At 42.3% G+C, this 15,273-nt stretch overlaps 1 protein-coding gene across 11 annotated transcripts in view; it reads left to right on the top strand.

The window, feature by feature from the left end:
* The first annotated feature begins 269 nt into the window (after positions 1 to 269).
* Positions 270 to 15,273, top strand: part of Cadm1 (cell adhesion molecule 1) — a 327,909-nt gene continuing 312,905 nt past the window's right edge. For 7 of the 11 annotated variants that reach the window (XM_063255805.1, XM_063255812.1, XM_063255811.1 and 4 more), the window contains exon 1: positions 389 to 574. In XM_063255805.1, the coding sequence (XP_063111875.1) occupies positions 445 to 574 (130 nt within the window). In that variant the 5' untranslated portion in view covers positions 389 to 444. Of the gene's footprint in view, positions 575 to 15,273 lie in introns of all 11 variants that reach the window. The other 4 variants (XM_063255806.1, XM_063255804.1, XM_063255803.1 and 1 more) reach the window with 1 other exon arrangement.

Here is a 15,273-nt window from a genome sequence, read left to right as displayed (position 1 = left end):
GTACACGGTGAACGCGGCAGAGAAGCCTCCGGAAGGGAGAGTCTCCAGTTCCCGATCTAATGCGGAGATTGCTGTAAACATTCTTAATAAAGGTGTACGGGAAGCTAGACCCGCCCCCGGAAGCCAGAGACCCTACACGCCAGGAGCCCTGGAGAACACTTTTTCCTTGATCCGGGAGAAGCGTAGACGAAATTTTAACATAAACATATTTGCATACGCCCCTCCCTTGGCCCCGCCCCTAGGTGGCGCGGGCGTGCCGCCGAACGCCAGCGCCAGGGGGCGGGATGGGGGAGGGGGTAAATCCTCGGAGAGCGGGGCTGGGATTGTGGCGCGGTGATTGGTCCACCCGGACTCCGCCTTCCGTGCATATCATCAACATCTCATTAGCTGTTCGCTTGGGCTCCGGAGGCAGCCAACGCCGCCAGTCTGAGGCAGGTGCCCGACATGGCGAGTGCTGTGCTGCCGAGCGAATCCCAGTGTGCGGCGGCAGCGGCTGTAGCGGCGGCGGCGCCTCCTGGGCTCCGGCTTCGGCTTCTGCTGTTGCTCCTCTCCGCCGCGGCGCTGATCCCCACAGGTAGGTGTGGGCACCGGCCGGCGGGCCCCGAAACCTCCCCAGGCACCCTAGTAGCTGTAGCCGTGGAGGGAGGGGGGGACGTTTCCATGACAACCTCCCCCTACTACCTGAATCCGAAGCGGTGGGATTGTAGAGAGGGAACTCGGACGAGGTTGAAGGGGTCGGGCTCCGCTTCTCTGCGGCGGGCTGACTGAACGCGAGCCCTCGGGGATGCCTGCACCCACACCTTGCCCCCTGGTTTGGTGCGGAGTGCGGAGTGAAGACGGGGGCCGAGGGCTGGAGAGTTGGGGGAAGGGGAAGACTCGAAGGCACCTCAAACCGTCCGGACCCTCCTAAAGTCGCAGGCGTCCCGGTAACTTGCCGGTGCTTCCTCCCTTCTCCCGAGGTTGCCCTTTCGTCCCCGTTTCCCCAGTCAGCTCCCCAGTTCTCCATCCCCCGAGCCTGCCCCTACCACTGACTGCTCGCCGCCTCCGGCGTGATTCCTCCCTGGTCCCCTCAGACTTGCCTGGTCTCCGCGTTCCCCGCGCTCTGCCTCTCGCCCCTGCCCGCGAGCTGCACGCTTCTCGTGTTTCCCTCCGACCGCTCCAAGCCCCGCACCCCCCTCTCCGTTGCGGGGCTCCTTGGCCGGGCTCCAGGCGAGGAAAGTTCCCCGGCCCGGCCCCGCAGGGGGGCGGGGGACGGGCGGTCGTTGTCGCCGCCTCTGCGGGAAGGCGCGGGGAGCCTGCAGCCCTCCCGCCCCGCGGCGTCCTCCGCCACGAGTGGGGACGCTGGATTTCCTGGCAGCCGGTGCTTTCGGCGGCCCGAGGGGGCACAGGGGACATTCGCGGCCTCTGCAGCCGGCCGGGCGCCCCCCGCATGGAGGGCCATCTTGGGAATTTGCCCGGGGCGGCTTTGCACGCCCTGCGCCTTCCCTAAGACGCCGCGCGCTCGGCTGGAGCTCCGTGTGTGGCTGCCTGTGTGCCGGGCGCGCTGGCGCTTTCGGGAAAGAAGAGGGCAGTGTTTGCATTTGCTAACAAAAGGGAGCTGAAGCTGTTCCCCAGCGGAGAGGCCGGCGGTGCTGCACCCTGCCTTCTTCCCGCCACCTCGCTGCGCTCGGCAGCCGCGCGGCCTCCCCGCGCTCTTGGCCGCTGGTTGCGGGCTTCGGGCGGGCGCCGGGACCGAGCGGTACCGGGCCGCGGGGGGCGGGCGGCGGTGCAGGAGGGGATGCAGCAGGACTCTGCGCCTGCAAAGCCCCTCCTTGCAGCTCGGGAGCTGCAGGACCCGGGAGCAACAAGTGGCAGAGGACGCCGAGAGCTCAGCCCCATCTGCAGAGCCCCCGGCCCGGCGGACGTAGCATTGGGGCCATCGTGGGCGCTTCTCAGCTTGGGCTGTGCCTTTTGTTTACACGCTAGAGGACACACAGTTATGTAAACACCGCAGGAAACACGCTGTAGGAAATAGGAATTCTGGGGGTGCTAGCTCTGGATTTGGGGGATGCCGGTTTGATTGCTCTCCCCCCGAACAATCTTGCGGAGGAGCTCGACTTGAGGAACCTGTTGGGGTTTATAGAGAAGGGAATCTGGCAGCAGCTTGTATTCCAGCGTTGAGGATTTTTCCCAATTTCCATAACATACTGTCTCCGGATGTTGTTTATGTGTTTTTCCTCCGTGAATTCTTAATTTATGAGTTATGAGATAATTAGGTTCAACCGATGCCGGTGTGGTTACAACTTCATTTCGGGCGATGCCACTGACTGCAAGGGTTGGAGAAAATGTTCCCGAAAGAGATACCCGTGCTGCTGCATTGTAAAAAGCGCTAGTGTCAGTTAAACGTGAGCGTGAGTAAAGGCTCGGTAACTGGCGCATAATAGAAGCAACAATAGACTTGTATTGGCTGCAAAAAAAGAGGGGGGATGGTGGTGGTGGTGGGGAGCGCTGGTCGCGTATTGCCTTAACACCGAAAATGGGAGCCGTGCATTGCCGCTTGGCAGCGGAGTAGGATTAGATTATGCCTCTCCTGTCAAGCCTGCTCATTGAAGGCACCGGGTAGTAACAACAGTACTATATTTGTAACTTATCTCGCGGCGAGAACTTGCTTTCCTAGTGAGGGAGATGTGCTGACTTAGAAGGGAGCGGTCTGGAACTCAACCGTGCATGTCAAAGCTACAAGAAAATTCTGTTGCCAGTTACCATGGAAGCAGCTTCTTGCTCTTGTGTACGTCCCTGTTTGTAGTCTGGTTATCAGATTGTGTTCAAATTAGGAAGTAATTGGGTTTCATTTGTAGTGAGGGGATGAGATGACTTTCTTTAGTTTTTTTTTTTTTTTGAATGTATGTTTTTAAATGTGTAGATTTGCAAGAGGGTTTTAGCCTAACCTTCGGTCTTCGCTGGGGGGTGGGGCGAGTACATTTTAGGAGGACTCCTAGCACTTGTCCTCAGCACTCTTAGTTTAAGCTTTCTTAGACGCCTCTACTCCCACTTCAGGGTTAAAGAAACCTGTTGGTGCTGTCCTCTAACTTCATTTGCTTGTTTCATTTACATCCTTGCGGTTAAAGCAAACTCTGGTCATAGTGCAGGGGCTCCTGATCGGTTCCCCAGTCCCTGAAGCTCTATCCCTCATCCCTCCTGCTGGTGCTCAGAAGAAATGGATGTTAATGAAAATGCAGCCCAAATTGGATTGCTGAGGCTGTGTTCATCATGCCTGTTCCTTGAAAGTCCATGCATGATGTTTGGGATCCCGAAAGGACCCGTGGTAGGTCACCCCCACACACAACCTTTCTTTCTGGATTAGGGAAGATGGCTGATGGGTGGAGGATTGGGTGGTGTTGACTGTAAGCCTAGGGCTGAGTTTCCCTTGCCGCAGCCTGTGGGGCTTGCATACCAGGGACAGGGACTTTACTAAAAGTGCCGCCCTGCTGTTGTTGCCTTTCCCTGCATCAAATTGAATAGCGGCAGGAGGGACTTGCACTTGCCTGCGATAGCTTTGATAAAATATCCCTCATTAATGCCACTTTATATTTACAGTGTGTCACTGGAGATGCACAAGGCTTCATTTAGTGACTTGTGTGACTAGACAAGCTTGCATTATTTGCCTGGGACATTTTGGAGGAACAAGAGACCCATTGAGTAATCTTTTGAAATGAACAAATACGAAAAAGGGGGGAATAAAAGAGCAGGCAGTTCTCTGGAACAAAGAGCTTTATTCATATGGATGTTGTACATGCTTTATCCACTTTTCCCCAATGGCCCTCCTGGTAAAGAGGAGTGGGACCGGGAGGACCGTCAACAGGCAGGACGCTTTCCGCTTCCTTTCTCACTTCCTGGCTTCACAGTCTTATCTTCGGAGGTGGGTCCCTGTCTCTGCCTGCTCCTGTCTCTGCAGTCCCTCTGAAATCCCAGAAGATAACGGCTTCCTGGGTTTCGAAAGGAGACTTGCAGTTCTTTCTCCCAGCCCTGAATTTATCAGAAGAAAGTTGTTGCTACCTGTTGAGATTGATGATCCTTGGAAGATACATTGGTTGAAGGGAAAGAGATGTCACTTTTCTATGACATGTGTCAAGAAGTGGTTGAAAGGGAATGTCAGATTGGTAAGATGTCTTGCAATTATAACATTAGCCTTACTACTTATTTTTTTTCGAAATGCCATGAAAACTAAATTCAAAATTTTCATTATTATTAATGGTATTTTGAAAATTTTGGGGACCTTTTCCTACCCTTGGTACATTTTAATCTCATACATAAGTGAATTTTTCTTTTTATGCTATGGCCTGTATTGCTAAATGGTTTTTTTAGGCTTTAAAATTGAGATTATTGCTATGAATATAAACTGTCTTATTCTCTTTGGGTTTCTGCATGACATTTTAATGCCTAATTGACTACTTAGAATTTACATTGTAAAAATGCTGTTTTTGGTGTGTGTCTAACAAAGGCCCATTTTCGAATGGGGGAATTTCTAAAATGGGACCAAACTAATTGATGTTGTGATTTGAATGGAAATTGACCAGCACATGTAGATAGTTCATAAGAAATAAATTCAAAGGATTAAAATGCTGTATATCTTTCTTGGGAAGAATAGTACTGACCATTACGCTAGGCATTTTTAACAGAAAATCCAGCACAGAAAGGAGAAATCACACAGCGACATCTGTTGCAGAACTGAAAATTTGCTGCATTGAGTTATAAGCAATTAGTTTGGAATAATCACCTAATGGTATCAGTGTAAATGTGTATTGATACAGAGGTATATATGCGTACTTATATATGCATATATATAAACATTATTCAAAACTCACCTACATAAAGTATTCATAAAGTATTTAATAGAAAATATAACCTATCAATGTTAAGGCTCTTTTACAAAATGTTAGATTCTTGTAGGGCATTTGAAAGGGGAAGGACACTAGAAATCACTTTCTGAGTTCTTTGTAATTTGAAGTGAGTCGGTTGATACCCAGAGAGTGAAGGACCTTGCTAACAGCTGAACCGAGGCTAAGTTAGCTATGGATCCTAACTGAGGACAGGTCCCTTGATTTCTAGCCACTGGACCCTTTGTTAAACCTTTTGGCAGGGATGCGCAGTCAGAGAGATACGGATTGTGAAAGGATGATACCTTGGCTAAAAATATTTCGTATTCAAAAGATGGCAGGATTAATTATTGCTCTAGGTAATACCCATGGATCAGAAAGAATGAGCTCTGGGAAGAAACGATCAGGTCTTTGTAATGTTGTCTTTTGTGTTGACAAATGATTCTGAAACCTCTGGACTTTATTTGGCAGCCACCATCCGAATATCATCCAAAGTGGATGGAATGACTCTAGGTTTGTGTCACTGTAATAAGTCAGATAAGTGAAAACTCGGTTTCAGAAGACTCAGGTTTTGATTTAGAAGATTTTTGTGTTTTCAAGGATTAATTTTAAAAGTAAGTCTGGTTTTGTATAAGGAAAAAAAGGAAACATTCTTAAGAACAAGAACAAAGCTTGACTTTGTTTTGAAAGCAAGTTCTTGTCATTTGTCATTAAAAGAGAAAAAAAATTTGGTTTTTTTGGTAAGAATTATTCTTCCCACATGACTTTACCTTGGTAATACTTTCTTTTGTTCCATTTTATTATGGACATTTTCAAATACATACAAAAGTGGAAAGAATGCCATATTTAACCTTGTATGCAGAGCATCAAGTTTAAATAGTTGCCCATCCTGGCCAGTCCCCTCTGTTTCTTTATCCTAGATTATTTTAAATAAATCTTAGATAGCCTATAATTTCTTCTTCAGTTACTTCAGAATGCATCTAAAGATACAGCCCCTTTTTTCCTCACTCATAATTATGGTATTACCCGAATGTACATATTCTCAGCTGGATATACAGAATTTTTGCCCTGCCCATGTTTTTCTGAGAAGCCAATGAAAGGTTGTTGCAGTGGGTAATGGCAAAGCAGAATCCAGCAAAGCCGGAGCAAGATTACTACTTGCGCTGAAAAGATCTTGCCTCTGGTTTAGTTTATTTTGAGCAAGATTTTGTTTGGCTCGGATAAGATGAGTTTTATTGTTGTGTAAATATGATTGTGTAAATATGCAGTAATTGTAGCTAATGCCTCCGCTGTGGTTTGCACCCTTGGCAAGGTTGGGCACTGCCAGTTGTTCCCATAATGAATACCCTCCATCCTAGGAATTCTAAGGGGAGGCTTATTCTAGTTTGACAGCTGTGAGGTATCCCATTCGTATGTTCATCTTCATAGGTCTCCATGATAGAAATGCCTTTGCCTTTTGTGAATATATTGCTTAAAAGAAAAATTTCTGTCCTCGTTTCTAAATGGCTAAGTGCTGATTTCAGCCTGTATTCTATAATTGATCAAAACGTCTTTGGTGGGGGAGAGGGGAAGAAAAAATATCTTTGGCGTGGGAAACTCATACAACAAGCTGTATTTTGAGACTTATTTTTGTGGGTTGGGGGCTGAAGGGTGTTGGGAAGAGCAAAGAGTTATTTTATTTCTGAATATTTGCCCCATTGATTTAAAATATGAATTTTAAATTTGAGCTAGAAATGTTGGAATGCTTGAGTGTTAATTTCTGAATGTCTTAGGTTTTTCCGAAAATAGGTTGGTTCTATTTTCCAAGGTTCGTGAAATGTGAAGTTTTTTTTTTTTTTTTTCTTTCTTTCTATAGAGGCTCTTTTTCAAACGTTTTATTTAATGTGGTCTCTAAATCTGAAGCATTTGGGTTTTTGGTTCCCAGCCAAACAGGTAATTACACAGGAGATGATTTTGAGGGAGCGGAGTGGCCCTGGCCAGGTATCCCGTCCACCCGCACCCCCCATGTCAAGGTGGCCAATACACAAGAAATGCACAAAGGAATTTGTACATTCACAGTGTGGGGATTGCCACCAAAACTGAATAAAAATTCATTGTTTGGAAACCATCAGTGAAGGAAGAAACCCAGTGGAATGTTTGTAATTACAAGTGGCACCTCTTTGTTTAAATTTCAGAAGCCAGGGTTTCTTTTTCAGAGATTGAAATTGCAGACTCCAGCCAGCAGCTGCTGTTGTGGTTAATGGGCAGTTTCTCTTTGAAGGTCTTCCAGTGCTGGCCCTCCAGAGCTTGGGTGCATTTGCCCACGAACTGGGCTTGGAAATAAAGGGAGATGTAGGTATTTATATATGTGCATGACTATAAGGATATGTGGCCTTTATTGTCACTCAAAAGAGAAACTTGGCCTTGAGGTGGAGAGAAAGCAAGAGCCAGGGAAACCCTGTTTTGACTGACAGGTGTCTTGAATGAGGTGATTATCTTAAAGGAAAGGTGGATTGAGGAAAATTTTATCTCTTCCTAGTATTTTACTAAAATGTAGTCACTTGACCCAACATTTTGATCTAGATATTTCAGAAATGTTAAATAGGCTTGAAATAAAAGTGCTGTGATACCTATTTAAATGCTACTCGGTATTTGCAGTTGATAGCCCAGTGACATGGACTTTTAAAAATGCCTAGAATGAGTGTCTGGCCCTTGGCAGACTTCCTTGGGAGGTAGACTCTTTATTCCTTTTCTAGACAGCATTGTCAAGTCGGAATTAAGTTATGCCATCCCTGGAGGGAGTGGAGGACAATCTGTCTCGACCAAAGGGCTCACCAACTCCCATCTCCTCCGTGGTCTGTTCCGTATCTCCATTTGGCTGGGATTAACCTAACAGTTAATGTGTCAAAAAGGGAGGCTTTCATCTTTGTGCCATCCATACCAACTTTTCTCAAAGTCTCCATTATTGTAGGTGACACCATCATCATCCTAGTCTCCAGGAGCCTAAATTTGGATCTTTTTTTTCTCTTGTTAGCTTTTTATCTTAGACTAAAATTAAACGGGGTTGATTATGTCTCTACAGCATTCCCTGGAAACCTCAGTGACCTCTCTAAATGGTGCTGGCCAACACTAGTTTACTAGCCAATTCCTCCACCCAGCCTCTCTCTGCTGGTCAAAAAAGCACTCAAGACCAACCATCGTAGCTCTCTTTCTTTTTTTTTTTTTTCCCTAGACAGGATCGTGATGCTTCCCTTTCAAAAACCTAATCTCATATTCTTCCTTGTATTAGATTCAGACTCCAGACTGTTTTGTCTTTAGGTGGTTCCTTCCTCCATTGCTCTCGAATTTCCTCTCTAATTACCCTCATTCCTTATTACTTTTCAGCCCAACCCTGATGAGACCAGAAGACGGATGATTCTCCAGTCAAACTGTGGAAGAAAGTGGTTCTGCCAATCAGCTTGAGCTGGTTGCAGTTGTATAAAGCCACTGTTTTATTTTTAATTGTCTGTGTTGGTTTACAGCTGAAGGACACCTGATTCTCCTTGCCTACCTTGAGAATAAACACCTTCCTTTTACATCTTTCATTTTAATTAACGTGTACTTAGAATATATGTCCACATGAACGTTGCTTTTTCAGCTTTGCAGGTATATATACACAGTATGCTTTTTTATGCTGAGACAAAACGTGTCATTATAATGGTCATAAGCGTAATGAAAATTTTAAACTTTGAAATGTTAAAAAATGTATTGTGGTTATCTGATAGAACCAGTTTGAATACTATAACCTAAAAATTGTATAATTGACTTATCAAATTACGAGCTGACAGAGTTAAGATTTTCAAACAAAAAGTGAAGTCCTTTAGAAGTGTGGAGACTTTTCAGGGCTTAAAGTCAGCGTAGAGGGGTCTTGTTCTTGCCTTGCTGATTTGGGATGACATCGCCTCTCCGAAGATGATCCATGAGATGCCAGGTTCTTGGTGGTACAGTGGTGCTCATGTCTGGCAGGTGTGGTAATAAGAAAACCCGACCACGGCAATAGGAGATGTGTTCTCAGGTGATTAGGTAGCGTTTTGAACATATTTGATTTTGGGAGCAGTGTTATCTAGACATACTCGGGCCGCCATTGTGGCAGATCAGCGAATTTGGTTGCATTTTGCTAGATAATACAGAATGTGAACTGTCATTGGCTTTAGAAAAAAATGAACAAAATTCTTTGTTCTCAGTCTAGCTGCTAAACTTGTTATTTTAAGAATGACTTCAAGGCCTTTGTCTAAGTTTACTCTCTGCCATGGATCTTCCCTTCTCCTTGTCTGGTGTCTTCTCTTTCAGAGTTCAGTTCTTGCTAGCAGAAAAATGTTATTTTGTGGCAGATACAGTGGGATAGCATCTGACTGTCTTAAGAGTATTTAGGACGTTTTGGGGAATGAGTTATGTATGAGAACATCATTATGTATCTGGCTTCTTACAGAATACGCCTGAGATAAACCACGCTACCCAGACTTTTCAAGTCATCAGCTTCTTGATTTCCTGAAAGAATAGGAGCCTTGTCTCATTTCTCTTGGAGAAACCCTTATTTAAACACTGAAAACTTCAAAGATAGGGAGAGAAAAAAAACAAGTTAATTTAGTACTAAATTACTACTCAAATGGTTTTATCTCTTAAAAGGTTCAAGGAGAGATTAGCTTAAATAACATCGAATTTCACTTTTCCTTGGGCCTATCTTGTGAGCACACATCCTTGTGAAGAGGCTTCTGTCCTTTTTAGTTTTGTTAGTATAAGCACGTGAATATTTGTTGGCGTTTCAGTTCCCTTTACTGAAGCCAGTCTCTCCATCAGTAGGCATGTGTGGGTTACAGAGCGGTGACTGAAGATCACAGGCAACCTATCTGATGGCATGGCAGAAATAAAATCATACATGAATGTGGCAGAAATAAAATCATACATGAATATGTTTAAGTAGGAAGTTTTATTTATCGCCTTTATTAAAATGGCTACTGTCACGTCATGGGGGTTATTTCTCTGGCTACCGCATAATTACTTTTGCAAATGCTCTTATGTTAGGAAATACTGACAAACAATGTGTTGATTCAGGATACTGTCAATTTGCTGTATGATAAAATGGAAAATATTTTTGAAACTGAGTGGAACCATTTAGTAGCTGGGAAAAACTGACAATGAGAATATATAATGGCTGGGCATTTTAACCCTGGGAAGACTTTATTTTACTTACTTTCCTTTATTATACTTTTATTTATTGGCGTGATGTTTCTGTAGTTAACCTGTAGGTACTTATACAGCACTTAAGTGAGTATTTAAAATTTTATTTAAAGTGTCTACTTTTATACCAGGCAGTGTAGTAAGCACCTTTCTGCATTCTAGAAGGTAGTTGTCTGTTTTTTCTTAACTTTTATTTTGGAAAACTTCAAAATAACAGTAAATTTGAAAGAAGAATACGTCAATGAACACTTTCATTTACCTTCCTTAAATTCATCAGATGTTAGCTTTTTGTCTATTTGCTGTATCTCTGTCTCTCTAAATAATACACACACACACACACACACACACACACACACACATATAATGTCACATAATGTTTTTTCCTTTTTTTTTTTTTGTCTTTTTTGAGACAGGGTCTCGCTATGCAGTTCAGGCTGGGCTTGAGCTCACTTTGTAGCCCAGGCTGGTTTTGAACTTGAAGCAATCCTCCTGCCTCAGCCTCCTGAGTACTGGATTACAGGCGTGAGCCACCACACCCGGCTCGTCATTTTTTTTTTTTCTTAACCACAGAAAAGCAAGTAGCAGGCATCAAGATACTTCATCCTTCAATACTCCTGTGCATATAGCTCGTGAATAAGGGCTTTGCTTATACAACTCAGCACCAGCTTTACATTAAAATTTTAACTTTGCTTTAATGCCAAATATCAAGTCCATGCTCTGTTTTCTTAGTTGTCCCATTAATTTTCCTCCTAAGAATTTTTTTTTTTTATTTTCCCTAATGCAGAGTCCAATGCAGATTGGACTTGGTTTTCATGTCTCTAGTCATTTGTTAACCTAGAAACATGACTCTACCTTTTCTCTTAAAAGGGTTTTAAAGAGGTTATCGTTTTTTTTTTTTTTTTTTTTGGGTCTTGATCTGCTGGCTTGTAGAATATTCTGTGGTTCTGCAGATTAGTCATTTCCTCATAGTTTGGCTAAGACTAAACATCTTTGATGAGAATGGCACATAACTGATGTTACCATCTTCAAAGGGCATATAGTATCACTTTGCCCTATTATTGATTCCTAGATTAAAGATATATACTTGATTTGATTATACACACACACTTAGATATCTCTATTTTTGTCCCTTTAGAAAACTGTTTTTGGTTTTATTTGTACATGTTCACAGTACATAATGAAGACATTCATTGTGGGGAGGTGGTGCATGGACATAGCACGTCTTAATTTTTCATTCTCTTCTCTCTTTCCTCCATGTCACTAGTGGTTTTTATATATTTCTTTCTTTCTATCTATCTATCTATCTGTCTATATTGTATGTGTTCACTTGAACCATGAATTCATACAGATGTCTTTGGGCCCAGTCTAACATTCTCAGGGTTGTTTGTCTCTGTCCTCCATTCCTTATTTTTTCATTTTTCTTCCCCAGTGAAAATTTTGTCCTCAGCCACATGAATATCTTATTAATACAAAATAGTTTTGGAATTACTCCACCAAGAGACCTGTAGCCATGAAACCTACTCAGTAAATTTCAGGGTTTTTTTTTTTTTTTTTTTTTGCCTTGTTTTTGTTTTAAAATAAATCTGACTGAGAGTTGACAGGATTGTGTTGACAAGTTCACAAACTACTTCTATATCTATGTGTGTGATCATTTAATTACGTAGTTAGCCTCAGTTGTTTCTGTTTATACACAGGGGTTTTTTTTTCTAGTGTTGATTTATTTTTTCTGAACATAAATCATGAACATGATTCAAAATGGCCCGTATTTTCTGCTCCATTCCCATAAACCTTTTCATTTAGTAGCAATATTTACTCATTTTTGTACGGCCATTCTATTTTTCTTATTAAAAAATAACCATGTTCTCTTTTTATATTTTTTCTTCTTTTTTTTTCATTTTACATTTTTTCACAGACCTATATCAATGTCTGTCTGTACCCTTGTTTAACAAATCTTAGCTTCCTGTATTTATTTTGATTTCTTGTTATTTGACTTTCTTTTACTGTAGAAGCAGATTATTGTGCTATCTTTGTTCTCTTTGTTTGTGAGAAGGATTCCATGTACCTTTTTTGGGTTTTAATTCACTAATTATTGAAAGAAAAAGACTGGTGCTTATCATATTAATGTTTGTCTCTGATGTCTTACTAACCAGTGCTTTATCTAGCCTTCCTCATCAAATAACTCGATAAATGTCTTAAATCTCAGTTTTTCCATTTTCTTTACTTTGTATAACATACTGTAAACTGCATATAGCTGAGATACATTTGCTCTTAGACCTCAGACCATGTTCTAATATTTTTTAGTTATCTCATATAATATGAATGAGAAAACACCAAGTATAATTTTTTAGTGTCTTTATTTGTGATCTCATAATCCTCTGTTACCCTGCAAGTCATCACCACTGTTGACTCACTTTCAGATGAAGAATCTGAGAGGTTGATAGGTCTCTTGTCCAAGGAATAGTCAGAACTGGGATCTGCGCCTCCTCTATGTTCTGAACTTACAGTTTAATTTAATTTACTTTTTGTTAAAATCCACAGTTTTAAACACAACTATGTTTTCCTAAAATCAGGGTTCCTAAGCCTGAACTTCTTACCAGTTCTCCCCATTCTTCCCTCCATGCTGTGTTTCATATCCTAGTGGAAGGTACCACATCCCGCCTGTGAGTTAAGTAAATCTGGAAATATGCCTTCCATCGCTATCTTTTTGTTCTAATAGCAGCTAAGTCCTGCCCATCTTCATTTTACAGATGCGAAAAGATTTAAGCTGGTATAACAGCCCTTAATTGTTCCATTTACCTCAGGCCTCATTTTTATAATGCATCCTTAATACTGCTTCTAGATAAGAGTTTTCTAAAATATTTTATTGTGTCTTTTTAGCCTAAAATTTTTAAGTGTGTTCTTCGTACCGTACAGGCGATGAAGTTTACTGTCATTCGCATGGCCTGCAGTATTTTATCACCCGTCTTCAGTCTTCCAGCTCGTCTCTCGCCAACTCCACGTGCTCAGACTGTCAGAGTAGATGGATGTGTTCCCCACGTGGGAGCTCGCTTGTCTCTGTGGCTGATTCACACGTCTTTTGGGCTCCTGCTCAAGTGCTCAAGTCTCCTGTGGAGACTTTCCTGACCATTGAGGCAGCTTGGGTCTCATTTTATGCCCTTTTTCTGTACCTTCCTAAAGGCTTTTCCTGACTTACCTTCTTCTTCCTATTGAACATTTCTCTCAGAATTGCCCAAGTCATATATGTGTGTGTGTGTGTGTGTGTGTATAATTTTGTTTTTATCTAACTTGTTTCCACCAGTAAAAATGTTCATCTTCTCTTTTCCACATGAGTGTATATTTATGTATTTATTTCATCTATTTTAGATACCTATTTGTTTATTTAATGTAATTAAATATGTATATTATGTATAATTTAGTTGTCTGTATTTTAAATAATATGTATATATCTCCTTTTTGGCACTGGTTATTGAAATCAGAGTCTTGTGTGTACTAAGCATGTGCTGTACCACTGGACCACACTGCAAAAGCCCCCTGTGAGCATGTTTTAATTTTTTTTTTTTTGTCTTTTTCCTTTTTATCGGTACCGGAGATCGAACTCACCACTGCCTGCTTGCAAGGCAGGCGCTTATGCCGCTGAGCTAAATCCCCAGCCCCTCGTGTTTTAATCTTGTACCTATGTAAAAGCCTAAGTCCAGTGTTTGTTTTTCAAGTCTTATATATCATTTTCCAGCCAGAGTATGTTTTCGACAGCACAGAGCTCAAGGAACAGCACATATGCACCAAGCGTGCTCAGCCTCCGTGTGCAGACACATGAATGGAATTGATCATGAGATGTGCATTACATCACTTTTCATCCCTTCAACATAAATGTGAATAGAAAACACCATACTAATTTAGAACTGAAGACCGACTCAAAAATTAAGCAGTCCATAGATTTTTTATTCAGTTGTCATTTTCATGTTACACAGTGTGATTTCAATATGCATATATTCTTCCCTTTTTCGTATGTTGTATTAGGAGTTGTGGTGTATACTTTGCACTAGGCCTTATTATTTGCGAAATAAATTTAATAGTTGTCTTAAAAGTTTGTAGGACTGTAATTGTTAAAAGTTGTTTGTCGCTCATACTGGACAAAGTGCTGTCTTTCTGTCTGGCTCTTCCCAGGACTGACTTCTAGTGTTTGTTCGTAGTTGGTTGTTGGAAAACCACCGGAGAGAGAATCTCCACATTCTGGAGTAGCTGGACTTTGAGTTGTTGCAAGGGCCACATCAGCATTGTAGAGTTGAGGCGGCAAACCACGAAACTTTCCTTTGTGGTGTTCTGCTCCTCTTCGCCTCAGCTTTCCTGAGAGTCTTGTCTTCAAACCGAGATATATTCTCAGAGAGGTGGTGAACACAGGGAAATTTAAACCTCCAGGTAACAGTTTTCCTTGTACAGTAATAAAGATGTATGTGGAGTCAGTGGCCACAGAATCAAAAACAGATCGCAGTAATCAGATCAAGCATGAGAAATGGCTTGTTGCTGTGTTTAAGAAAATGGGATGGGTAAGGCAGTCTGTTTTGTGGAGATGCTTCTATTATTCGAGTGACTATGCAGATGATACAAAATAAGATTGTGGCAAAATGAGGCTTATAAAGTTAGGTGTCTACAACTGATCTAGTTTTAAGGATTTCCTTTTGGTCTTAGAGATTTTGTGTGCAAATAAGAGAGGAGTATGTATTTGCTAGTACTACCGTAGAAGTTTGGAGTTCGCCCTATCCTGTGAATGCAGAGGCGGAGCCACTTTAAGCGGAGTTTATTGCTGTAATATTTTTTTAAATGCGTTTGTAACACTGATATATCTGTGACCTTGTGAAGGCGTTTCTGAGAGGAAGGGGTGGTTAGCTCTTTTTCTCACTGTCATAAGTGATACTTACTCAATAACTACCTTCCTGACAGTCTTGGGAGGGGGAGGAGTGCCTATCGTAATTTGTTTTTTATGGCTTATTTTTAAAGCATTCCTTTCATCAGCACATCCATCTATTCAGACTTCTCCCTGCCTAAGGCAAGCATCCAGCCTAGTTTTGTTTGGTGCTTAAAATACTTTATATTATGCTTTCTTGTAGTTATATAACTGTATTGTCTTAGGTTACACAGTTTGCATTCTTCGTCTTTGTGAGACTATTATGGAAATTAATAGAGGTTTTGAGAGGAATGAATGACATAGCTACCTTTATTTCTG

Source organism: Cavia porcellus, unplaced genomic scaffold (genome assembly GCF_034190915.1).
Source record: "Cavia porcellus strain 051 isolate PalLab524CR breed Dunkin Hartley unplaced genomic scaffold, mCavPor4.1 scaffold_9, whole genome shotgun sequence".
In the NCBI taxonomy this organism is placed as follows: Eukaryota; Metazoa; Chordata; class Mammalia; order Rodentia; family Caviidae; genus Cavia; species Cavia porcellus.
Note: the sequence above shows the minus strand (reverse complement) of the source record. Positions and strands in the feature narration are given on the sequence as shown.